At 40.0% G+C, this 25,923-nt stretch overlaps 1 protein-coding gene across 1 annotated transcript in view; it reads right to left on the bottom strand.

Annotated features, from left to right (window-relative positions):
- Positions 1-25,923, bottom strand: part of PALM2AKAP2 (PALM2 and AKAP2 fusion) — a 272,229-nt gene that overhangs the window by 129,423 nt on the left and 116,883 nt on the right. Inside the window, exons 4-7 of the mRNA XM_066338760.1 lie at positions 25,218-25,332; positions 24,590-24,611; positions 16,140-16,241; positions 8,623-9,327 (exon numbers count right to left, since the gene is read on the bottom strand). Of these exons, the coding sequence (XP_066194857.1) occupies positions 8,623-9,327; positions 16,140-16,241; positions 24,590-24,611; positions 25,218-25,332 (944 nt within the window). The remainder of the gene's footprint in view (positions 1-8,622; positions 9,328-16,139; positions 16,242-24,589; positions 24,612-25,217; positions 25,333-25,923) is intronic.

Consider the following 25,923-nt stretch of genomic DNA (forward strand, 5'->3'; position numbering starts at 1 on the left):
GCAAGTCAGACTATGGTGAGGTTTTTCCAGTCCTGATATAGAGAGGATGCTGTCTGTGAAAAGCCACGAAAGAAAATTGCACACTTTGTTTACTTTATCAGTCCTTAAATAATTCAGTGTTCTTTTCTCACAGATTATATACACTGTACGGAATACTTCCCTCAGCTGGGAAGTAAGTTTGCTCAGAACTCACTGCCTTGCTGGCTAAACCCAGTTTTTGTTTTCTTCTGCAAATGTGAAAATGTGCCATGTGATACTAGAGCAACAGGATCAATATACTTGGCAAAGTATCACAGTTGAAGGAAAGAAAAAAAAGAAATGAGACAGAAACAGGTACAATGAGTTAATATGTATGAAGGATCTCATAAAAATAACAGCAACAGGACAAAGTAGTGGAGGAAAAGGAAAAAAACCCAACTGTGGAGTTAGTACTTTAATTATTTTAGTGAGAGAAGCAGCTCCGGTGCAGTATGTCCTTGAGATCACAGGGTATCTTGAACAGTGGCAGGTAGAGAGAAAGACAGTAAAAAGACACAGAAATAGGTGCAGTGAAAAGGCAGATTTATTTACTAGTAATACTGTACAGAGAAAAAAAAAGAGAAGCCACAGTTACAGCATGGCTGTTGCTGGCAGTGTTCTCGATTTTTTTATTTTGGTGGGTTTTTTTGTATTCATTTTTTAATCTGAAGAAAAAAAAACATAACAGTCAAAAAAGTACACTTCAGGTTACAAAGTACAGCAGCTATCCCCAGCAATTCTAATCCAGTGTTAGCACAGCAGTTTTTCCCCAACAAAATGGGATTTTATTTACATTAGCTCAAAAGTGGGAGACTAAAGCTTAAAAAAAATCTCAACCACAATCTACATTCACCATAAAAGCTGCATTTTACACAACATTTTCTTGAACCCCTATAAAGAGTTATTCTTTGTCTATGGAGTGAACGTAGTTGGGAGGGGTAGAAAGCCTTCAGAAATGAGTTTGCATTTGTCCTGACCTGCTCTTTCTTGGCTACCTTTGCTGCAGTCAGATTCAGTTGATCAACAGAAAAGCAAAAGCTTTCAGACTGATTATTTCTGTTGTATCTTCCCCTAAGTAGTTCCTTGAAAAATAACAGGATTAACAGGTACAATATCTTTACCATCATTGGTAAAGCACCTTAATTATAAATACTGGCTGATCTTCACACATCCTCAAGGCTATCCCTAACTGCACTGTGTTAAGTATGCGTTACTCATCAAGTATGTGCTTAAGGTTAGTGTAGCTTAAGCGTCATGTTCAACTGGGACTTTATATAGTTGCACAAAACCTTCTTAATTTTGGAGTTTGCCTCTCTTTAACAGGCGTATTATCTTGGAGGCATACCAGTAGATTCTTGGCAGCTAATTTTACTGAGAATGCTTTGTATGCTGGATCAGTTTGTGGGGAAGTTCACACTTTCTCCAGGCTTTTTTGCCCTGGTAATAGTAACCTGACACATGGTGGGGTGGATTGCCTTCTGCTGCTGTAAGAACTGCTGTTCTTAAGAACTGGATGCTGATGTTTTATGTACTTAGACACATCTGGCTCATATGAGTTCAAGAGGCGTAGTGTGTTCCAAAGGAATAGTAAGAGAGACAACAGATTTACCTAAATAGCCAGATTTTAACGGAACTTGCTGTTTAGGTAACCCATAGGATGCCATATGAATAGAGAAGGAGAATGCTCCTTTGATACCAAATATATCTGAAGAATCTAGGAAAATGCAGGAAAATGTCCAAATAGTGAGGTCAAAATAACATAATTTCTTAGGACTGACACCAGCAGGCCTAGGGTGAGTTTTATAAGTCTGGTCTCTCCTTTCTTCCCCCTCTTTTTTCTAGGAGACCACAGAAAGGGAAGCAGAGGCATGAAAAAAAAGTGATAAGTTGAGCCACAGTGTTCAGAATGAGAACAAACACAGAGACAGGGGACAGGCAGAGTGTGGGGCAGAGGTGTGCAGAGAGAAAAATTTGGAAATTAAAGTTATACTACCTATTTTCCGTTGTGTTTGTGTGGAGGTATAAAGTTTACCCCTCTGTTCCCTGAATCTCCAGGCAGTGGGATTTTGAGAGTTCTCAGAGAGTGTTTGTCTCCTCAAACACAGTCAGCAACAAGACCATCCTTTAAAACCCTCTGCAGAAAAGTGCACCTATTTCACAACACCATTTAAAATTCTAATTAAACTTATGAGAAGACACAGTTAAAGCAGCATAAGCCTTGCCTGTAGCATATTGTTTAAAGACAAGACCCTATAAACATTTGTGCATGTGCTTAAATTTTACTTATCTGGGATATCCCATTAAAAAAGACTACTCGGGTGCTTCATTTTATGCTCATGGGCAAATTTTTAGGTATTGTAGACCTGACGAATAGATATGCAGGGTCTAAATTTTGGTATAAGTCACTAACATACCAGTGCAAGTTAAAAATGTATAAATATACAAAAACTGGTGAACTTGAGTTACTCAGCTAATTCTAAAAAATTAATTAAGGAGGTTTTATTCAAGTTATGAAGTAGATTAGTTTTTAGAACAAACCCCTAAATCCACCTTTGAGAAGAATTTGGGAAACAATTTCAGGAAAGCTTTCAAATGCAATAGCAGCAAAACCCCGCAAAGTAAGAGAAGCTTTGCAAACTGAAGGAAGGGGCTCAGAATTCTTCACAAGTTGCCCTCGAGAAAAGTGACCTATTCTTAATCCACTGAACAGCCTAAGTAGAACTGTCACAAGTAAAAAGCTATAGATTTTGCAAGACTCTTTGAACCCACAAGGAAAAAGACTCAGTTTTATAATTGTTTAATTTTAAATATAAGTGGGACATTTAAAAGAACTTCATGCACCCTTGTCACTATTTACAAGTTAAGTTAATAGAAGTTTATATTACAAGCTGGATTTATATTGTCTTTGGACCAGGTGACAATCCATTTATATTCGGAACTGAACAAAGTCAGCCATTTTATAGAATTTACTCTTTTACATACAAAAATTACAGTCTATGTTTTTGTTGGATGTTGTCATAATCTGCAACTGTTAAACTCAGAACTAAAGTTTAGTCTTGCTGCTCAGAAGGCTCAAGAAACACAATCTGAGCAAATCCTAAACTTTCCAACAGACAGCAAGGACTGATTGAAACTTTATGAGTTTAGAAAAAATAAAGAATCCATGCCTCAGCATGTGGGAAAATCCTCTACTTTGTCTAAAATATTTTGTTCAACTCTTTCCAGTGGCACCATCTCTTGCACTTTGAAATTTAATGTTGGATAAAATATGACAAAACATATATTTCCCCTATTAGCCATACCACTCTGCTGAAAGTATTTAGCTATTGCCTACTATGTTGGCCTTCTAGTTAAAGAAATTTGTCTAGCTGTAGAAGGTGTAGGTCCACCTTTATCTCTGAAACATGTTTAATTATTTAGCTGTGTCTATAACAGTTTATTGGATTCTATTCTTCTAACTTGACTCTTTAAAAAGTGTTGTGATCCTTCTTCCTGGAAAAAAATGTGGTTAGGTCTACAAAAGATCCCAAGAATTTGAACATTGTCATAAACATATGAAAAGGTTGAAAGGATTAATGTCATGGGAAGGATGATATTCCAAAACTCAATACCCATCTAGGGTTCATATCTCATTACAAAAATATTTATTCCTTAAAAAAATACACAAATGTAAAATACTACGTTTTGTATTATATCCCTGCTTACTTTCCCAAGTATGCCATTTCGATGTTTGATTAAATTAAAAGGTAGAACACCTTTTATTTTTCTAGAAATTTGCTATGCTATCTTTCTGCTCAGATTAGTCTGTGGTATCTTAATAATTTTAGGTGTGAAGAATCAGTGGTGAACTTAGATACAATGGCAGGGCACTTAATATACTATTAGCTGTCAGGCAAGTCCCTCGGAATGTTTGCTCATGGATGGTAGCAATGCTGACTCAGGACCTGATCCTACCAGACACTAAGCACCATTTCATTTTGTATTTTTCTCAGTAGAAGTACAATGCTTAGAGTTAGCTTCTTGTATTACACCACCTTGGGCAAACTCAGCAGCGTATAAAATCTGTATAGGTACATAAGGAACACCCAAACTACACTGTCGATCATTCATGCCCTGATCTTGCCAATGCCTACAATGTTCCTCCTGTGAGTAGTCCTGTTGACTGAAACAGGTCTACACACAGCAGAATTAGGCATACACATTTTTGTTTGCAGGACTGAAGTTTCATACTGCACTAGTGGAGGTACACTTCTCCGAGAAGGGCTTATGTACACTTCTCTTCCTGGGGATTGAAAGATAATGTTGTGTTTATACAGCTTTGGAATACAGCCTGCACTTTTTGGAAAAAAAATAAGGAAATAAAAGATACAAAAAAGGAAGAAGGAAACCCAAGGATGCTAAGGCAAACTGTCAAATGGCACATAATACCTACTTTGTCATTCATTTAGATAACATCACAAAGGCAGACCAGAGGAGTTCTGTAAACATATACCATACAGTACATCAGCCACAAGAAATTAAAAAAAAGAAAACAACCCTGTAATTCTTTTCTTTCTGTATTGATATTCTAGCAATTGAAAGAGATTGCCTAGCCACTAATCATAATGCTGTGGTTTTTGATTTGTATTTTTTTCTGTTAAATTACAAAAAAGGAAAAAAAAAAAAAAAAAAAGAAGGAATGGAAGTTAAATGCAGTGGTTTGCAAAAGAAGTGGTCCCTGAATGCAAACAAGGGACAACATGGAGCATGGGTTTATAGAAACTTATAAAATACAAAATATAAAAAAGTTTCCTAGGTTACTTCTTTTCCCAGTCTAGGAAAAAATACACTGAAAAGAGGTTTTTCTTTGTTTTTCTTACAAAAGTTAAGGCGAGCAGTTTGTTGTGGCAAAATGCTATTAATGAACCAGTTTTTGACTCTACTTTTTTGTATCCCCTCATGCTGAAACTGAAAATATACATGTGATGGCATAAATTAAACAGACAGGGATTTTGCTTAAAACAATATTAAAAAATCCACCCCATATTCATTTTTACAAAAATGTCTCTCTGCTTGACTACAGAGCAGGCTACTTCCCTTGTACCTGATTGCATGGATTTCCAAAGGCAGCCTCCTACCCAAGGGTAATGGGAAAACCAACCCTTACAAACGCAAACCATCCCTGGAAAACCAGTTTACATTCATCAGTCTGGGATAATGCATCTGAATTTCTCTGTAACTTGGCTGTGGGCTGTTGGCTCGAAGGGACAAGGCAATGTCCAGGCATGGCTGCTGCCCTTAGAGGATGATTGGAGTAAGTGTGTTTCAGCTAAGGTCCTGTTATTTCAGGTCCATTAGTTCCTATTTCATGTTTTTCTTGACCTCAGATGGGGAACTGCCTTTGACCTGTAAAGACCAACCCTATGCAGATGAACCTTTAGCTTTCCTTTACCTACCGGGGCCTGTGAACCATGGAGTTAATGTGAACTCATAAAAACGACTAGCCATCCTAGGCACTCAATGTTAGCTACAAGTACTGAGCAGTAGATATTTGAGAGGTTTAAGGTTTAAGGCTTGTGCTCTACTTCTAACCACTAAAGGGCCACTTCTGGGCTGTGGTGTGCCACCATCTCCTCACCGTGCTGTGCCTCAGGTGATGTAGTGGTCTCAGACACGTTCTGGTCCCAGCGTCAGCAAGCATCTCCCAAAGCTGGCTGCTAAGGGAGTCATCCCCAAAATGCTGAGTTGGTGCTGAACCAGAAGGTCATCTGACAGGGGAGCACATGGCTCAAGAGATGCAGGGACAGAAAAGGTTAGGTTATTATGATATCCCAAATTTTCCAAGCAAGAGGTTTTGAAAAGAAATGTCCGTATGGGACAGGAGTTGCAGGGGGAAGAAGATTAGACTGTGAAGACACCATGAGGCCAGGATGGCTGTGAAGGTGGCATCACACCCAGAGAGGAAAAGGTGGTGAGCAACAAGACGACTGGCCAGGCCAGGAGGAGCTGGCTGGGAGATTTATTACTGGTGAGGTGAGCAGGCCCCAGAGTGACAGAACTATTGCAAAGTGCGCTGGCCTCCCCATCATTCACAGGTAGATGCAAGACAGAAAGGGCTTCACCCTTCGTGTTGCAGGGCTCCAAAACATGCCTGGGGACAGCCTCACCTGCCATACTGAGCTTGAAACTTAGGGTCTTGTTTTAAGAAATGTTTAGATTTATAAATGCTTATCATTTCTGGGAAAAGAGAGAAAGCATGAAAAATAAACCACCCAACCACTACCACCACCAACCAAAAAAAACCCACACGACTCAGCCAAAAACACACACAGGCTGCTAGTTTCTAACAGCCACCAGAACTTTTGTTGTAATATGAGGCTCTGTGGCCCTTCCCCTCTGTGAAAAGAATTAACTATCTAAGCCTGAGTCAAAAGAATTCTGTGCAGAGCCTCTCTGGGTGAGTTTGGTCCTTCTCCCAACCAAGAGCCTCCAGGGGAGGCAAAGGGAGCTTGTGGAAGTCTATTAATTTCTGTCACTGCAGCTGATATGGAGGTCAGCAAATTTTCTGCAGGAGTCAAAGAGGTGAGACTGTCTTTTACTACTCTTGATTTTTTTTACTACTTTTTTTGGTGTTTTTTTTGTCTGACAGTCACCTGGGCAGTGGTGAGAAATCTGTCCAGTTCCATAGTGACACCTGAGTGACCTAACATGGGTATTACCTTTTCTTTGTGTAGGTTTTCAGTGTGCCTCATATTACTACCACTGAACAAGTGTCTTTTTTTACTGGCACAGAAAGAAAAGAGTACAGAGCAAGAACTGTGTTTAATCAGATGCTCTGGACTAACAATTAATGCAGTAAAAGCACCATCTAAGAAAGAACAGAAATATCATAGGCTTTTGTTGTTTTCTTCTTTTTTCTTTTTTCCCCGTTTTTTTCAGTTGCTATTATAAGTCTGATAGTTTCAAAGACACTTCAAAATAATCTTCAGTACTTGTTTGCACTATCAGAAAATACAAAACCTGATTTTTAATCTCACTCATGCAGTTATAATTCCGGAATAACTCCACTATAGTGAGTGAAGTTAAACTTAAGCCAAACCAGTATGATTCAAGAATCAGGTTCATAATAACTCACCATGAAAAAGCTAGCTGCTTTCTCATTTAGAAGAACCAAGGAACAAGAAAAAAAAGAAAGACCTATTGATTTTGGATGCTTTCACATTTTTACATTTTCATCTTCAGTTTTTTAAAGAGGCCTGATTTTCAGAAGTCAGGTGAAGAGAAATGCACTGGAAATCAAGCATCTTTTAGTGCCTCACATTAGAAAATGAAGCATCCAAAACCACCAGCAGTTTTTGAAAACATTAGTCTTGTGGCTAGAGGATCTCCCAAAACAGCTGCTCTGACAAAACTCCAGTGGGCCTCCAGAGGAGTTTTACCTGCACAAACAGGGCAGCATCAGATCCCATTGCCTGTCATTATGTAGGTGCACTGAAGGTACACTCTGTGAGAAATTACACTTCTTAAGAGCTACGAAAGAAAACCGTGGCTCTGCCCCCATTCCCAGCAGTGAGAATTTTGCCACTGAATCCAGTAGGGACAGGGTCAGACTGTCAGAAAAGTTCATTTATATTCTAGGGAAATAGAAAATAGTATCCTTCTTCTACTGAAGTTCAGCAGGAAAACTTCATGTATAAACATTGGCAGAGTTACTGAAAGTGACTCTGAGGAATGACTCCATTTCTGTTGGTATGACAGCTGCATCTTTTTCATGTCAATTTCAACTGTAATTTGGGGAGATGAAGGGCATGTACAATACTGTAATCTGGAAGATTTATATAAGGCAAAATGATCATTCATACATTTTCTAGAAAGAATAATTAACGTCCACTTCTGGTATCACCAATAAGCGGAAATGGCTAATGGGTGCTTCTGATGCCACAAACTAAACTGGAAAGTTACTAAAAACCAAAATTATGCAATTTTTTGGGAAAGGCATGTCTGAGTTTAAGCAAATCAAAACAGTAAAGTGATCTGAGCCTTCCACCAAGAAAAAAAAATTATGATCTATAAAATAATGCTTAATGTGATTTTTCTTAAAAAGGAGAACTAACATTTTTTAAGGCTCTCATATCTGGTGGCTGTGAAACTCAGACTCCCACAAAATCCTAGGAATCTGATCAAGCCTGCCAGATATTTAAAGAAAAAAAGTAAAAAATGTTTTCATTATATGTATAAAATATAAATAAAAAAATCAAATAAATATGAAAACATATGTTCTGTTTCTCATTTATCTCTCACTCTGTAGTATTAAGGAAAAGAACCAAGACAAAACACCATCATCAACAACACAAAGAGAAAAAAAAGCCAAAATCCCCCAACACCTCCCCAACACCAAATTGTATGCCTGATGGGAAAATAACCATGTGTTCCTCTTCCTGAAGAACTAGAAAGAAAAGCAACCCAACTGCAAGGCAATGGAGGCATTCACTTCCAGTTCACAGTATTGCAGTTAGAAGTATAGTGAGGTCTAGGTAAGTGATGGAGCAGGAGCTGCCTCGAGCAGGGAAGGAGGAGGTGTTCACATGACAATACAGCACTGACAGCGCTTTTTCTTTTGTGTACCTGGGGCAGCTTCCAAGGGTAGGCTCTCTTCCTTCCCCTCCGGAGAGGAGGGCTCTGTCGTGTCTGACAGGGGCCTGCCAGAGACCAGCTCAGCAGCGTTCCCATCCATGGTGGAAACATCAGTCACTGTCTTCTCCCGCAGTGACTTCTCATCATCTTCGTCAATCAGCACAAGCTCTGCCTTGATGGTCTCATCGTAGCCCAGCACTTTCTTTGTCTCCTCTTCATCATCGATGTTCTGGTAGCCCATAAATATCATTGTCACCGGCTGATCTGCATTGGCCTCTGGGGTTTCACCACTACAGGGTTTGTCTTGTGGCTGAGGGTTCACAGCACGTCCTTTGCTGGATTTGTGTACCATTTCCAGCTTTGCCTCCTTGAAGAGCATTTGCTCCTTCATATGGCTAAGGTTTCCATCGGCTACCATATTTTTGTCTGACACAGTCATTGTTTCATACCCTCCTTTTACACTTGATTGTCCAGCTTTTTGCATAAGTTCATCTACGTCCTTTGAGCTTAATTTATGTACTCCATTTTCTACCACTGTGCCACCAGAGTGAACCTCATAGACTACCTTGGAACCATCATCATAGACTTTGAATCCTCTTTGATGGGCCTCATCTGGGCCAACAGGTGAAGCAGAGACAATCTTGGTCTCTCCTGTCTGTTTGTCTTTCTCCACATTAATTTCCATGGTGCACAAAGCTTGAATGAAAACAAGAGAGGAAGTGCATGTTACAACAAAAAAAGCCAGTGAATGGTTAATTGCCAAACAGACAAAGAAAACTATGGTGCCCCTTTTTTCCTATCTCCTGCTCCTAAAGGGCTAAGTGTTCTGCGTTAAAGGTGGGATGCAATGCTGTGGACACTATTTCACTATGGCCCTTTATGTAGGTGGAGGCTCAGCATATTTGCACCAAAGAGGGCCTACTTTTCCAGCTCATGCCACACAGAGCTGTCTCTGGTCAACTAGAAGCACCAAGAGGTTAGGTGTAACTTAGATGAGGGGTGGTGATAGCATGCAGGTTGCCCTCTAACTTTCCATTCTGAACTTGCCTCAAAATTCAGAGAGAACCCCTCTACTCTCTTTCCTACCATCAAACTGCCAGTTAGTCGGTAACAAGTTTTGCTTGCTGCAACACCCAGACCATTTAATTATCAGTGCTTGTCCTCACTTAACTCTTCTATCTGTAGCACTCAGAACATTTTAGAGAGGTAAAGAAATATTGTTTATCTCTGTTCTACATGTGGAAAACAAAAATCACATGGGAATAGGACAAGTTCTCCCACAGGTCTGTGGCAGGGTAGCTCTCTCAGCTTTCACATCAAGACATAAACAGTGACCTCTGCTTTCAGGTTAAAAGAATGTACAAAATAGACAGGAAGCACTCCCTTGTTTATCTGAATTAAGCATTAAAAACCACAGTGAAAGTTGAAAAAAAATTAATAATGAACTGATTTTCAAAGAATCATGAAACAACAGGTAAAAACATGTGTGATGAGGACTGTTGCTTTAGAATAGAAAAGGTTTCCTAGAAGTTAAGGATGTAATAATGAGATGAAAATTGTACACCACATAGTAGGAATAGATGAGCAGTCTACTCTGCTCCAACATCTATTCTGAGATATGATGACATATCACTAGACAGCTTTGCAAAGAAAAAATGTGCAAAGGTATCTCAGACTTTCCAAAGTGTTCATTTGTTTAAATATTTCTTGTATGCATATGAAGACATTTTGGATCCTGAACCAACATTCACAGACAATTAATTACAAATTACTACAGGCAGTGACAAGTGTTTGTAAAACTTACAGTGATCACTTTCATCAATGAACCTCAATGGTATAATCATGATTTATATTACTTGAGGATACCACAAACTGGAATGTTTGCTTTTTTTTCCTGATTTACTTTCAAGTGAATACAGAATATCCTTGCCCCAAGAATCAACGTAGCTTGGTGTGTTTGTACTTAGAAAAAATTTAATATAAAAATTTACTGTTGCTTCAAGTATTTCCTCAGTCTCTTTATTCACACACAGTAGAACTACTTCTCCTGTATCTTTAAAGCAAAATATTTCATCATCAATGGGAAATTTATAATGGCATGTATTGTTACACTGCTTATAGTGCTAGATAGAAAATTAATGTGCTGGTGAGCAGCTGCATGCTGTTCTCCATGAAATGATCTCCTTTGCTCCCTAAGAGTGAAATCTTGTGGGCAAAATGGTTGGGTCTGGCCATCTATGTGCTGTGTACATCTGTTTAGACCTTGGCCAGCCCCAGCAGGACTGGTTAGATCAAGTATAACACCACCCAAACATCTGCATGGAGCCAGGGGACAGACATGATGGGTGGGTGTAGGAGCCTTGCTGCCTCTGAGAGTGATGCATTGCTGAAGGCTAGAGTGGGCTGCAAAAGCACCATTCTCACCTTGACCATTGCAACCTAGTGGACTACCCCTAAGGGACTGTGTTTTACCACTGCTTCAGGAGGTTTGTGGACTAGTTGCATCCATAGCAGTCACGACCCTGGGCACAGGATGACCATTTCCACAAAAAAGCAGGGCTTACAGTTTTTATCTCCGTCCTGTGCTGGCGTTTCCATGCCTGGCCATCCCACAGCAGCCTGGGCAGCCGCAATGGAGCTAAGAGCTGAGCTCTGCTCTGAGGTGCGCAGCTGGAGACTGCAAGGCAGCTGGCATGATTTGAAACAGGAAATTAAGGCGGAAAATAAAGAAAACACTGTTGCCCCAGGGCTGGTAGCAATTAAGTTACGAAGCAATTGCTCCGAGAAACTGTGGCAGACAGCACCATATTGCAGCTCAGAGAGCAGCTAGCATGGATCACTCGCTCAGGACTGTCCCAGCCCAGGAACTGGTGTGCAAGTGCCCTTTATTTATTATCCAAGTGTCTCTGCTCTGAAGCCTTTAATGCAATTTATAATGATAACTGAACAAAGAGATGCAGGTACCAGCACTAACACTCTAGAACTTTCTTGGTGAGTTTCTTGAGGGAGAAGAAGAAAGGAAGAAGAATTTTGTTTATTGGCTTGGGTGAGTGGGCTCTGAATATCACTTGACCTCACCAGGGCTGTTCAGGCAGATGTTATTCAACAACTTTCAACATTACAAAGGTAAAATAGAAGCTGGCTTGCCTGTGGTGAAGATCCTAACTCTGGCAGTTTTCTGAGAGACCAGCTGAACTGAAGCTGAGCTGAACCATGAGGCAGCAACAGCACATTCAGAAAATAATTTCTGATGAGCAGAAGTTCCTGATTTGTCCTGAGGACCATAACTCAAAAGAGAGGGTACCACCAGCCCATCAGCTGGCTGCCCGTTACTTTATTAGAGAGAAGTAGCACCTTGAGCTTTCCTAGAGATCCTGTGGTTCTTTTTTTCTTTGAAAATTAAAAATATTATTTGGGGCATGGTGCTTCATTACAGACTAGGGATTTTCACATGAAATAGTTGAGTGCCATGTATTTGTAATGCAGAAGAGGATGCAATCTGCCAGATCCTCCTTGTTTTGATGCACAAATTTATGTCAGTATTGTGCATTAAAAGAAGACCTGTACAATGTGAATGAATTCAGAAGCAGATAGCAAAAATCTGATAGTTAATTCACGTGGACCTGGCCATACCTGACCTTGAGGAGCATGATACTGAAAAAGAGCAAAGACAAATTCCTGCACTTCATGAGAAAGAACTTTCAGCTGTTTAAGTGGAGGATGGCATGATGTCTAAAATCCTTGACATGATGTGTGTAGGAAATAAAAAGACAGGCCAGAAATGGACATGGCTGAACTAAAGTCACCTTCTCAAACCAAGGAGTAAGAAAGCAACATCTACCAGTGGAAGCAGAGACAGTGACTCGGGGAGAGTACAGGAATATGGTCTAATGTCAGGGGTCAGGAAAACCAAGGCAACACTGGAATAGGACTTGGCAAGGGACATGAAGAGTAATAAGAAAATTCTGTAAGTACGCAGGTTAGGAAAAAAAGGCCAAGAGGAATCTACCTCCCTGTATCTCCCTGCAAACAAAAAGGGAGAACTGGTGATGAGTAATACAGAGGAGACTGAGGTACTCGATGAGTTCTTTTGCCTTGGTCTTCACTGGCTCAGGCTTCTCAATTCTCTGAAGTACCTAATCCTCTGGATGGGTGTAAGGGAAGTGAAGACCCTTCCACTGCAAGTGAAGAACATGTTTGGGATCACTTGATGAAGCTGAATAGCCACAAGTCTGTGGGACTGGATGACATGCACTCCAGGGTCTTGAGGGAACTAGCTGATATTCAAGGCTGGATGGAGCTCTGAGCAACCTGTTCTAGTGGAAGATATCCATGCCCCCAGCAGATGGGTTGAAGGAACAAGATGATCTTTAAGTTCCCTTCCAACACAAACTAGTCAATGATTCTTTAATTCTATGTTGTTGCCAAGCTACTTTCCATCATATTTGAAAAGTCATGGCAGTCAAGTAAAGTCTCCACTGACTGGAAAAAGGGAAATGCTGCCTAGGTTTTTTAAAAGGGCAGACAGGAAAAACTGGGAAACTACAGACCAGTGAGCTTCACCTTTGTGCCTAGGAAGATCATGGAGCAGACCATCCTAGACAGTATGTTAAGGCACATAAAAGATAAGGAGGCAGATATCACAGCTTTATTAATGGAAAATCATGCTTCATTAATCTGGGGGTCTTCTGTGATTGAATAATAGCAATGGTCACCAAGAGAAGAACAACAGATGTCATCCATGCAGACTTCCGTAAGGCCTTTGATATGGTGTCCCATGACATCCTTGTCCCCATATGGGAGAGACACAGATTTGATGGATGGACTATTCGGTAGATAAGGAATTGTCTGGATGACTGGAGCCAGAGAGTTGTGGTCAACGGCTCTGGGTCCAGGTGAAGGCCAGTGATGAGTGGTTTTCCTCAGGGCTCTCTCTTGGGACTGGTACTCTTTAGTATCTTTATAAATGATATGGACAGTGAGATCCAGGACACCCTCAGCAAATCTGCAGATGGCACAAAGCTAAGTGGTGCAGCTGACACAAAAGAAGGAAGGGATGTCACCCAGGGGACTTGGACAAACCTGAGAAGTGGGCTCATGAGACTCTTATGGAGTTCAGCAAGTGCAAGGATGTGCACCTGGACTGGGGCTACCCCAAACATGAGGATAGACTGGGAGAAGAAGTCATTGAGAGCAGCCCTGAGGACAAGGACTTGGGGGATGTCACGGATGAAAAGTTGGACGTGAGGCAACAGTGTGGATCCTGGGCTGCACCAAAAGAAGTGTGGCCACCACTTCTTCCCTTACTCTATCTACCAGGACCACTGCATCCAGGTCTGGGACCCTCAGCACAAAAAAGTCATGAACATTTTTGGAGTAGATTGAGAGGAAAGCTGTGAAGATGATCAGGTATGGATCACCTCTCTCATGAAGACTGAGAGGGTTGGGATTGTCCAACCTGGAGAACAGAAGACTTTGTGGAGACCTTATTGCAGCCTTCCAGTACCATTAGAAGGCTTATAAAAACGAGGGAGAGGGACTTTATAAGGGCGGGTACATATAGGACAAAGGGCAATTCTTTTAAACTGAAAGAGGGCAGATTTAAATACTCAGAAGGTGGTGAGGCATGGAACAGGTTGTCCAGAGAAGCTGTGGATGCCCCATGCCTGCAAGTTTTCAAGGCCAGGCTAGATGGTGCCCTAAGCAATCTGATCTAGTGAATGGCAACTCTGCCCATGGCAGGCACCTGGAACTAGATAATATTTAATGTCCTTTCCAACCCAAACCTAAAATTTTACGTTGTATATTTAAGAAGAGTTGCAAGATACATCTTTTTATGTACAGTATGGAGTACTGTCATGTAACAATGTCTTATCTATTAGAGAGACTTCAGGAAACAAGTTCTAGCACTTCTTAGAGGATACTGTCCTAGAAAGTTAAGAAATGTGTTCCTTTTGTATTTCAACTCTGGCTAATTTGCTTAAGCTTTTGACTCCGTCAACATTTTTTTTTTCATGTCTTCTACTGTGATTTTACTGCAGTGATTTTAGGTATTGGCATAATGTGGTTTTTCACCAATCCAAGGACCGCATTAAAGCTACTTGGCTAAGTAAATACATAAACATATGTCATTTTCTTAGAAAGATGTTCACCAGTAAAAGGCACTGCCACGAGAGAAGTGAATAACAGAACCTTGCTCATCTGCCTGCGTGCATAATGTTTGTTCTCTGTGAGAAAACCTAGCAGCCCAGCTTGTCAAAGTAGTTGCAAAATGAACTAACATTGGTGCTAAAATGTCTTTATTTAACAAAGCGTATTTACTGCAAAATGTGACCTACTAATAGAATATAAAACTGCCTGACAATAGAGTTGGAACTGAAAGCAGTACTTGAAGATGACAGCCAGTATTCACAAGTAAAAGTTTTCTGCACAAGCTTTAATTATAGTGAAACATGATCCAGCACTTCATGACAAGATCCCAACATGCCAGCAGAAGGATCTAGATTCTTTGTGCATTCAGAGGCTTTTCTTTAAAAAAAAAAATCTACTTACACTTTGAGTCTGTTTTAAGATGGATGGTTACAGCCCACATTTAAGAACACCTATTGCACACACACAATACATTTATCAAGGACTACATTTACAAGGCTTCTGAGTAATCCAAAAAAATGAAAGAAATTACTTTCTTGTCATGGAGAGAATGGCACAAAACACACAGAAAAGCTTGCTTTAAAGACATATCAGGGTAAGCAGTGGTGGAAGGCAAGATTTTGGAATGTCTTGCAACAGAACTTACAGAAAAAATTACACATTTCATAGCTGTATATCATGCTTTAGCTGAAGACATTGCTTTGCTGTGCTGGTTAATCCATTTCTCAAGTAAGTCACCTTTTATCCCTTTCCTTGGGAGACCTCCTAGGTAGTCAGCAGCAATTCGGTCTTGAGATAGTGAGTACATTGTTTAGAAAACAAAGATTTTTGAAAACAATAAAAAAGTACAGCTTCTAACAGTCTTGTGGTTACACTTAAGACACATACACAATCTCAAAAGTAAGTGTTTGAAAATTCTCTCTGACTCCAAACAAAAAGAAGCCCACTTGTTCCCAAGAAGAAAGAACGGCACACAAAGTAGTATAAATGACATAAATATTTGAAGAATGTATGTGGTTTTGGAAGTGCCTGTCTGGAGTTGCATGGGTACAAGAGAGGACACAAAACCTTGGCCTAAGTACTATGTATTTGTACCAGCAGAGATGGAAAGAACTGAATGTTTCCATATTTTTTTTTTCTTAAAGGACTTTACCTATAGTACTTGTACGTAGTTCAGCTACCTTGTTTTGAGAGTACTTACTGCAGTTCAAAAAACCTTGACTTATTTACAAAAATACACATCAAGCAATATTTCCTGGCATTTAAATGATATCAGGACACCAGACTCATTAAAGTAATATAACAAAAGGAGTTCATGGCTACTGGACTAGTACAATTCTTTGTTCCTTGAGACTTACCAGCTACTCTGCTTGATCCGTCCCACCCAGGAACTGGCTCTGCTGTTCGTGAATAGAGGGTTGGGAGTTCAGGGATCTGGGAGTAAATGTAATTTACTGCATCTGGTGTCAGAGAACAGGAAACAGTTAGATTCGTGCTACGAGCCCCAGTGGCTTCATTGCTTAGGCAGCAGAGTGTTGTCAGCCCTGACAATAGTCACTGGAGCTTTGTACTAGATAATTGGATCAAAGCAAACAAAGTGCAAAGTCACTGTCCTGTGATTGGTATTCAATAGACTAGCTGAGGCAGGAGGGAATAGATCCAGATGACTCAAACCTTATGTCAGATGAACACATAAAACTATTTGTCAGGAGATTCTGGATTTATCAAGTCTGTGAGTTTTAAAATGGGGAGGGGGCGGGGGGGAGAAAGGTAAGGAACTAATCCAGTGCTGTACCCTGAATACATGACATTTCAAATAGAGATATAAAGGCCTAAAAATGCTAGTGTTGACTGAATAGGATAAGAAACAAGCTCTTTTGTACCAGTTGTTTCCAATATTATAGAATCAGAATTTGGCTTTTTGTTCTTAAAGGTGAAATTTAGCAAATAATGAAATCTCATATACATACTGATAGGGTACCCGTTTTGGTCTTCAATAAGTATTATGTTCCTGCCAGTGCTACAATGCCACTCATGAATAAATCCTGAATTAGTAGAAAGCTATCTTAAATGATTGACTTGTTTTACATTCGAGATTATAGCTGCAAATCATAAGCTAAATGTGTACTTTAGAAGAGATACTAATGAATTTAAAAGTATTTCCTTGGAGATATTTTGTGGCTGGGTTAAATATAACTAGCATTTATTGTTCTGCTTGAATTCAGTGACTGAGCTAAGAGCAGAGCTCAGAGGAGAGACATGCAAATAACTGACTTAAGGTTCAGGCACCAGACCAAAACAAAACAAAAAACCAAACAAAATCATATTCTTTCCTATCAGCTGGAAATGTTTTCAACTCTCTACAGAAATGGTTAAATTTATATTCAAATATAAAATGCTGTTTGGTGTGAAACAGACCATTTTTTTTCCACCAAGGGAATTTTGTCAGTTCAATGTATAATTTGTCAAGCCCTTGGTACTGCCTAGTCCATGTATGAGAGTAGGAGGCAAAATCTTCCTTCATTGAAGCCCCTTGTTGCTATAAGCAGGTAAGAGAGGTTGCCCAGTGCTGATCATAAAAGGGAACTGGTGAAATGAGACACAGAATGAGATATTCTGTTGTAACCTGCTTGACTGCATCTGGTTAAGGGAGTTACTTTCATCACATTTTCTATGGTCTAACACCCATCCCAGAAAAAATACATGCACCTTGTAGTGTCCTCAGGAAGAACATGATATGCCGGCTCTAATCCCAAAGCTTTTTTGGCAGGAAAATTTGGCCTGAAATTAGTGAACTGGTTTTTCTCCCATAGCAGTCAGTGGTGGCCACCAGTGCTACTGGATACGGAAAAATAAGACCCCAGGATGAAACTCCATCCCTCTGTGGACCGCTGTAGGTAACTCAGGTAAGGAGCCCTCTTTCCTCCTTTCTGGTGTCAGAAAAGTAAGGAAAAGAGGCACAGTGCAAATTAATTTAAAACCCCTACAAATTTAATACATAAATTAGTTCAGTTTGTTACAGATGAATTGGAAAAAATCCCCAAGCCTGTCCAGGGAGATGTTATTTTATTTCATATTTCAGGGGACAAATGGCAGACTTGGCAAATGGACTTCTATAATTTTAATGCATACTGTCTCCTCAAAGTTTTGCATTTTTAGCAATAGAGCCTAGGAAATGTAACTGTTTAAGACACACAGCTGACTGAGCAATGGCCAGAAACAGCTGCTTTCTTTTGCAGGGTTTCTTGACTGTAATGAGAAATGGGTACAATGCTGGGTGCTCTTGCCCTGTGAAATATCACTAGCAAATGAGTCGGCCATTATTGAAAACGGAAGTAATTTCTCAGGACAAAGAAGTGGGGACTGTGTTTCTGGTCCAGCAAAAGAAGGCACTTTGTGTTCTGGAAATAGCACAAACTTAGTAATTATTCATCCCACAGAGTGTCCTTTTGTAACAGTAGTTTCAGTACACACTCATCCAGTGACTGAGTGACAGATGTGTCACGTGTTACGTGTCATAATCAATGCAGACTTGAACTGCTTAACTAATCATCCTTACTTCTTTTGCAGTTCATGAGGATCAACAGGGATGGCTAGGGCACAGTTTGCATGAGAGGACACTGCAGGAGGTAAAATTCTTTGCAAATTATTTTTCTCCAGTGCCTATGGGGGAACTGAGCATTCCTGACATCTTGCAGTAGGGAAAATCAGTTGTGCAGCTTGATAGTGAAACTCACATTCATGTGGTACATGTCTGTGGACCTTAGTAAGCTGTTGTTTCTTTTGGGTTTTTCCCCCTTGTCCCCTGCTTTAGGAGACAGTTCTTGGCTAAGTATTAGATATTGTTAGTATTGAATTAGTTTAGAAACTTCTCTGTATGGTAATTATGATAAAACATTTTCAAAATTAGCTTCAGGGATCCAATTTGTCATTGTCATGGGAAGGGAATGCTGGGAGGATATTGCAATTCTCATCTAGTTCCTTCTGAAGCTAGTGGTGGTGCCACATATCAGAAATAGGGTATTCGACTACAAGCTGAGGTTGGTTGATTCTGCCAGTTCCTGTCTTGTGTTGCTGCCTCCCCCAACCAGCCTCCAAAGAAAGCAAATAGGATTATTTCTCTTTCTCTCACTGGCAACAAAGTCTCTTTTATTTAGCACCTTTAAAAGGATATAAGAGGATAATTTTACAAGGAATGAAGGGATACAAATTAGTATTTTGTTCACTTTAGAAGACAGAACATAACATTTGAACAGACTGCACTCAATATCTTCATTTCAATATTTGATAAGTTATTATTATCTAAGGATGCCATAAAACGAGTTCTGTGTCTTTTTGTACTACTCGCAACAAAACAAATTTTAGAAGTATGGCACTCTTCCAGGTTAACAGAGAGTCAAGTGCTTGGCCATACATATGGGACAAGGTAGTCCATCAAGGGTGTTTGTACAAAGCTAAACCATTGGAACTGTTCCGAATAGCTCCCACACAGAGGCTTGTGGTCAAATGTCAGATGGATGAATTTTCCAAGGGATGGATTCTCTCTAAAAAGTCCAATACCACTAAAATCAGTGATGGGTCTTCTGCAAATACTGACTCCCAGGGCAGGGGCATTCCAGCTACAAAGCTCTCTGGGGCTGCATGGGGCTGCATCAGGAAGAACAGCGATTTTGGCCCTCCGACCATGTTTGTAAGAACATCAGTTGAGGCTTTTGCTGGAAACTGAATAGTCTGGCTCTGACATAGTCTGCTTTAAACAAACTTGGGGGTTAAGGTCCACAGCTTACACTTGTACACCCCACCCATAAGGAACTTGGTGGATGAGCCCATCTACCACAGCAGTAAGAAATGCTCCCCAGCCCTTTCTGAAGGAAAGAAACCTGAGGTCAGTCATCTCAAGTGCATGTATACCAATGCATTTAATATGGGCAACAAGCAGGAGGAACTAGAACCTTGTACCCAGTGTAAGGGATGTTAGAAGAATCACAGAAACTTGGTGGGAAAACTCGCATGATAAGGAGACCACAACGGATGGATACAAATATTTTCAGATAGATAAGATAGGAAGAATAGGAGGGTGTGTTGCACTTTTTGTGACAGAGGTATTTCCATGTATAGAGGAGAGCTATGGAGACCATGTCGGTTCTATTTAACAAATGCCTTAGGATCATGATTAGAAGGGTCATCACTAAGGAGGATGTTATGCTCCCTGTCAGTATACTTCCTGTCAGGATGATGAAGCCACCAAAACCTTACTGTATCTCCTCAGTGAAGTCTTGGGCCAACTGAGCCCAGATTTCATGGGTGGCTTCGATTACCCACTTATTTTTTGGAAAAAAATAAAAAACTGTGCACATGCCATACTGAAATGTCTGAAGGAATCCTTATTCTTGTAGATGCTGGACAAGCTTAACTAGGAGCAGCACATGGCTAGATTTACTGCTTGCAAACCTATAAGATTTATTTGACTTATACTGGTAGCCTAACTACCAATGACACCTCGTATACAGTGAGAAAACATTGTGGAGTTTAAAGTTCTGCTTAGAACACTGGGGACCAGTAATAGGACAAAGACCTTAAATTTTAGAAGAGACAACTTTAATACACCAAGGGCCTAGCTATGAGAGATTCCATTGGAAGCATCCATGAAAGTCAAAGGAGTTTCTGAGCGCTGGGAGTTATTTTAAAGTGCCAGCTGAAAGCACAACAATGGTCTATTCTTTACAAAGGCAAAGGAAGAAATCTAAACAAAAGGCTTCCCTGGCTTAACAATGAACTTTTAGGAAAAAGCAACATACTCGTTGTGGAAAGACAGCCACTGAGCATTACAAGAACCTTGCTAGGGGGATGCAGAGATGGAGTCAGGAAGGCTGTGGATCAGCTAGGACTAAAGTTGGCAAAAAATGTCAAGAAGAAAGGGCTCTTCAGTATTTGTAAGCAGTAAGCATAAGGAAAGACACAAGACCACTGCTTAAGGAGTGCAGGGAAGCTAGTCACTAACAATGGTGATAAAGCAGATTTCTCAATACCTTTTTTGTCCATAAATTCATAAATCCATGCCTAGAGTGTTAAGAAAATGCCTGGCAATTTTGTAAGGAGACTGTCTATAATATTTGAAAGACACAGCGATCAGAGGACATCCTTGATGACTAGAAGAGGCAAAAATGTCCTACCACAGGAATGGACCAAAAAAGGAAACTGAAAGCACAATTGTCTTACTTTGTCCCCATGGCAAGTGACAGAATGAATCCTCCTAGAAACCATTACACACCAAAATGAAGCAGATGACTGGAAAAAGCCACAATAAATTTACCGGGCATAAATCCTGACAGACTAAACCAATCACCTTCTACAACATAATAACATCTTCTATTGACATGGGGAGAGCAATGGATGATGTTTAGTTAGACATCAGCAAAGCTTTTGACACTGTTTCCTACACTATTCTCCTGGTCAAAACTGATTGAGTGGTGCATGAGATGGGTAGGAAATTGTCGCACTCCAAGGGCAGTGATAAATGGTTTTTACTCAGGTAGCCAGAGGTGCTGTAATTGTGGCAGCTCCAGGCAGAGACTGAATTTAAAAATTATCAAAAAAGTTATCAAAAGCCTACAACTGAAAGTCAATCGCTGATGAATTTTTACAGGACATGTGGAAAGAACTCTTCAAAGAGCTATACTTGACTCCTCTGAGGGCATGCTCATCTGCTTTGCTCTTGGGCTGCGCAGCTGGTGAAGATCAGAGGAGAGAAAACCAGAAGAGTCTCTAAACAGTGTTCTGGGAATGAAATAGTTCAGGTCAGGTTTCCTAGATCATTTTTGGGCTGAATATATGCTAATACATAAAAAATTCAAACAGAAGTTTGTGCAAACTCTCCAATTATTGTAATTGTGGCTTCTGTGTGTTGGCTGAAGTGGCAGCATATAGTTTGCATACAAATGGACAAATATTGCAGAGGATGCATTTACCTCTGAGGCAAATTCAGCAGACAAGGGAGTTACATCAGATCTTCATGTGCCTTTTATTTTATATATACATTGAGATATAAACATACACACATGGAGCAAGAGCTCTCTCCTTTCCATTTGTTCATGATGTACATGCAGCATAGCACTGCAGCATGGCTGGTTTTGACTGCAGACTTGAGCACCAACAAATGATGTAATGCCTAGCATAATCTCAGACCTTGTTTAATGGAGAACTTGTCAGCTGCAAGCCTCCACAAAGATGGCAGTCACAACTGAAGATGACAGGTCCACAGCTCTCAGTCTCAGCATTTCTGCTCTACTTTCTCTTACACAGTCATTTATGAAGGCAGCGTGTTTATACCCTGGAAAATGTGGAATTTGTGTTAATTGTGCCTGGATGATTACAAGCTCAGAAATTCTCACTGCCAAACACAGCTCTTTTTTTTCTGTGAAGGCTGTGGAGGACACAGAGCATCACAGGATCGGTCACTGGTGCTCACCACCACTTCTCCCTTCCCTTATAGCCTTTGCTTGGATCTCTCTGGGCTCTGAACATCCTCTAGTTGTGCTTCCTGCACACTCAAAATCTCTGTCACTACGATATAGATGGTACAAAATTATAGACAGGAACATAATGTTGAGATAAGTAATTTTTGTACTGTCACTTCATTTACAATAAAAGGATACAGATCAAACAAACATAAGATGCATGGACTTGGGAGTCTTTCATGATGTGGCAGCAACTGAAGAAATTGCCCAACCAGGTAATTTTTGGGTTCTGTATGTGTTTTACACAGCCTTCCTGTGGCTCCTACCTTTTTCCTCTGCAGGATGTGTTGTCAGACAGATGGCTGATCTGCAGCAACAAAGTAAGTTCTGTGAGGTTTTGAAGGATGGGAAAAATCTATGGCACCAAAGTGGTCACACTATGTACGTGTTTTCTTCTTGATCTCATAAGCTACCCTTTCAGATGACTGCCAGAGAGAATACAGAGGACTGCCTCAGCTTGTACCTTGTGAAGATGCAGGGCTGCATTGTGCCTGCAGTGGGAGGGCTAAAAGGACAACCTCAGTCCTCTGCAGATGACCAGAAGACAGAGCTACCTAAGGGATGACCTTGCCCAGCTCAGCTCACAAGGACCAGCTGCCAAGAGGCAGAGACCAGATATATAAAGCCAATGATACAGAAGAGAAGAGGGACTAGTTCACTGAGATGTAGCCCTCTGATCTATTTGCTTGCACAAATTGAAGAGTTGCTCTCTTCTCTTTGACATATTTTTGCAGTTCTTTGTTACCTTTCAGAAATTACAAGTTCTCCTTAATTCTGGCTTAGTCTGTCAGGAAGGAATCCACTTCCTGACAAAATTCAGACATAATCTGGAGAGCATGAGGGCTTCTTTTGAACATAATGAAATACTGTATTGCTACATACCTTCAGGGAAAATATCACTTCATAATTGTTAGCTGGGGCTTCCTTTGCTTTCTTTGGTATTACAAGACACATGAAGAGGCAGACTGCACCTTGCAGGAGTCATAGAACCTCCTGAGCACTTCGGTTGCTAATTCTTGCAGGCACTGTTCCTGTTTTGGAAACTTACTAATGACCATGGTGTAACTCTGCATAGGTACAAAATATTCGCAATTACCACTTTGCGGTAGCCAGATTCAAATCCTTCAAAGGGAAAGAAGACTAAGTTCTTACCATGGAACAGACTATCTGGTTGTGTGGGTGGTGGCATTTATTTATTTATTTATTTATTTATTTATTTATTTATTCATTTATTTATTCATTTATTTAATTTTGTTTGTTTGTTTTGTTTGTTTGTTTTGTTTTTTGTTTGTTTTTTGACAACAATATTTAACAAAAAACTTGGATTATATACAAATTCAAAAAATTTCTGAACTAGATCTTTGACTTAAGAAAGGCCTCCTTAGTAAGTAATATTAATCACCTGGAAAAGACAGCTCCAAGTCAACTCAAATACTACATAGTAACTTCCATTTTGTCCCAATGTTTTAATGTTGGGATTGTCCTACATATCCTCATCTACATGCACAATATAGTTGACAGCACCTGGAGGAGGTAGTCTTAACTCCATTTTTTGTCAGTTGAAAGACGTGCACTGAGAATGAGTATCTGGTGCACATATTTATCTGCAGATAATGCCTTAGCATGACATCCTTCCAGGGTCCTAAGGATCCTGGGGTGGCTCTACAAGGATCTCTCTAGCTTCCTGGGAATTATGCATATTATTTGTTCACTCAGACACCTAAACTTATAGCTCACACTTTGTATAAATCACTCTTCCTATGACACTAAATTAATAAGCTAGGAGTTCCTACATTGTCATCCAACCAAGTGAGGTTTTCCTTCTGCAAGAGTCAGTGGAGAATATTGTATCAGTGAAATAGTCTCTTTTTAATAATTGTTCCTCTATATTAGAAGTAGTCCTCACAGAATTCAGTTGTTTATGAGCAGAGCATGAGCACATACAATGGAGAAGATCGACCACAGAGAGGTGAGGAGGAATCTGCAGTGCAGAGCTATCACGTGATGAAAGGGGTCAATAACACAGAAATCTGCTTTAAGTTACTGGTGCTGCTCTTTCCCTTAGTGTGAGCATAAGAAGAGGTGGAACTCTGCCAAAGCAATACTGTTTTACCACAATAGTGATGTTTGTGCTTGCATTATAGAAATACCAAAGAAAAAGGTAATGGCTCTAGCAATAAATCAGAAACACACAATGAAGGAAAGAAATCCACTATTTAAATCTTTGCAAAAAAGCTATAGTAACAACCCCTGTTAAACCCAAAGTTATACAGTAATAAAAAGACACTTACCACCATCCTGGTCGGAGAAACTCTGTGAAAAGAAAAAATAGGAAGTTTGGTTAAACCTTTAATATTTTGAGTATGATTTGCTTAACATCTTGATTTTTATGCTAGGCTTGCTTGTACGGTTCTTTGGAATTTTTAAATGGGTAAATGTGGTTGTTGCTTCTTGGCTTTAGGTGTCATCATAGACTGGGGGAGGGGCATATGGTGCAACTAGATGAAGAGCTCTGCTTTTCGTTGCAGGCTGTAGTGTTTTTAAGTGGCATTTGTGGCAAATGCTACTATCTCTGGATATCACAAGAGCACTGAAATTTGAAATACTCTCAGGATCCTGCTGACATCTTTAAGAGGGGCTGAAAGCTCATGTGGGTTTCCCTGCAGATAGGGAGATAACCTATGAAATCCCTCTTCAAAAAAAGCTGAGACGGTAGGGAAAACTCAAATAACTCAACCAGAATAGACCCAATGCCACCGTGTCTTTTCTAACCTTGCTCATATTGGTTTAAGTTATGTGCTTTGCAGCTGCCCTCAATCTTTCCTTAAGTGCATGAATTCTAACTACTGCTTCCAAATGGTGCTAAGAATACACCTTGTTCTCAAACTGTGTCCAAGTGTCTATTTTTTTCTTAAATACCTTTTGCAAGTTGTCAAAGGATTTCTCAGTCTCCTTTAGTTTCTCCAAAATTATTTGTTCTTTGGCAGATATTTGTGATTCTTCACTTTCTAATTTCTGTATTTCTTGTTCCAGTCTGTGGAAGACATACAGACATGCACATACACACAAAAATAGCATGCAAAAATTAGTTCAATGGCAGAGAGTTTCCTAGGTATTAACTAGCATTTCAAATGTCATCAGAAAAGACTATGTCTCTTATTATTCACAACTGATATCCTCGCACATGAAGAGCATGTGAATTATTTGCAAAACAGTTTGATCTATTTAAAAGAAAAACAGTAATTATTTTATCCACTTCTGCAAAGCATATACAAATCAAAAATATACTTCAGTATCCCTTCACTCCAATTCCCATAACATCTCTGATTTTTACTTTCATTTTAGAATCACAATTCCGCATGTAACTGAATATGCAGTAGTATTTAGAGGAATAAGTGTCTTGTAATGTTTCTGTACTCCAGACAATGGAAGTGGAAATAGCTGTTAGAAACTGGCAGTCAAACAGTTGTGGTAGGAGTTTCTCTTGAACCCATACTTTGCCCACTCCCCTTTGGGGTATCTACCTGTGCTTTCTATTGTTAATACATGATCCTGGGTCCCCAGAGGCTTTAAGTAATTAAAAACATAGGAAGTTTAGAAAATAAACTTATTCTGCTAGGCAGTA

The sequence above is a fragment of the Sylvia atricapilla genome, chromosome Z (genome assembly GCF_009819655.1).
Source record: "Sylvia atricapilla isolate bSylAtr1 chromosome Z, bSylAtr1.pri, whole genome shotgun sequence".
NCBI classification, from domain to species: Eukaryota; Metazoa; Chordata; class Aves; order Passeriformes; family Sylviidae; genus Sylvia; species Sylvia atricapilla.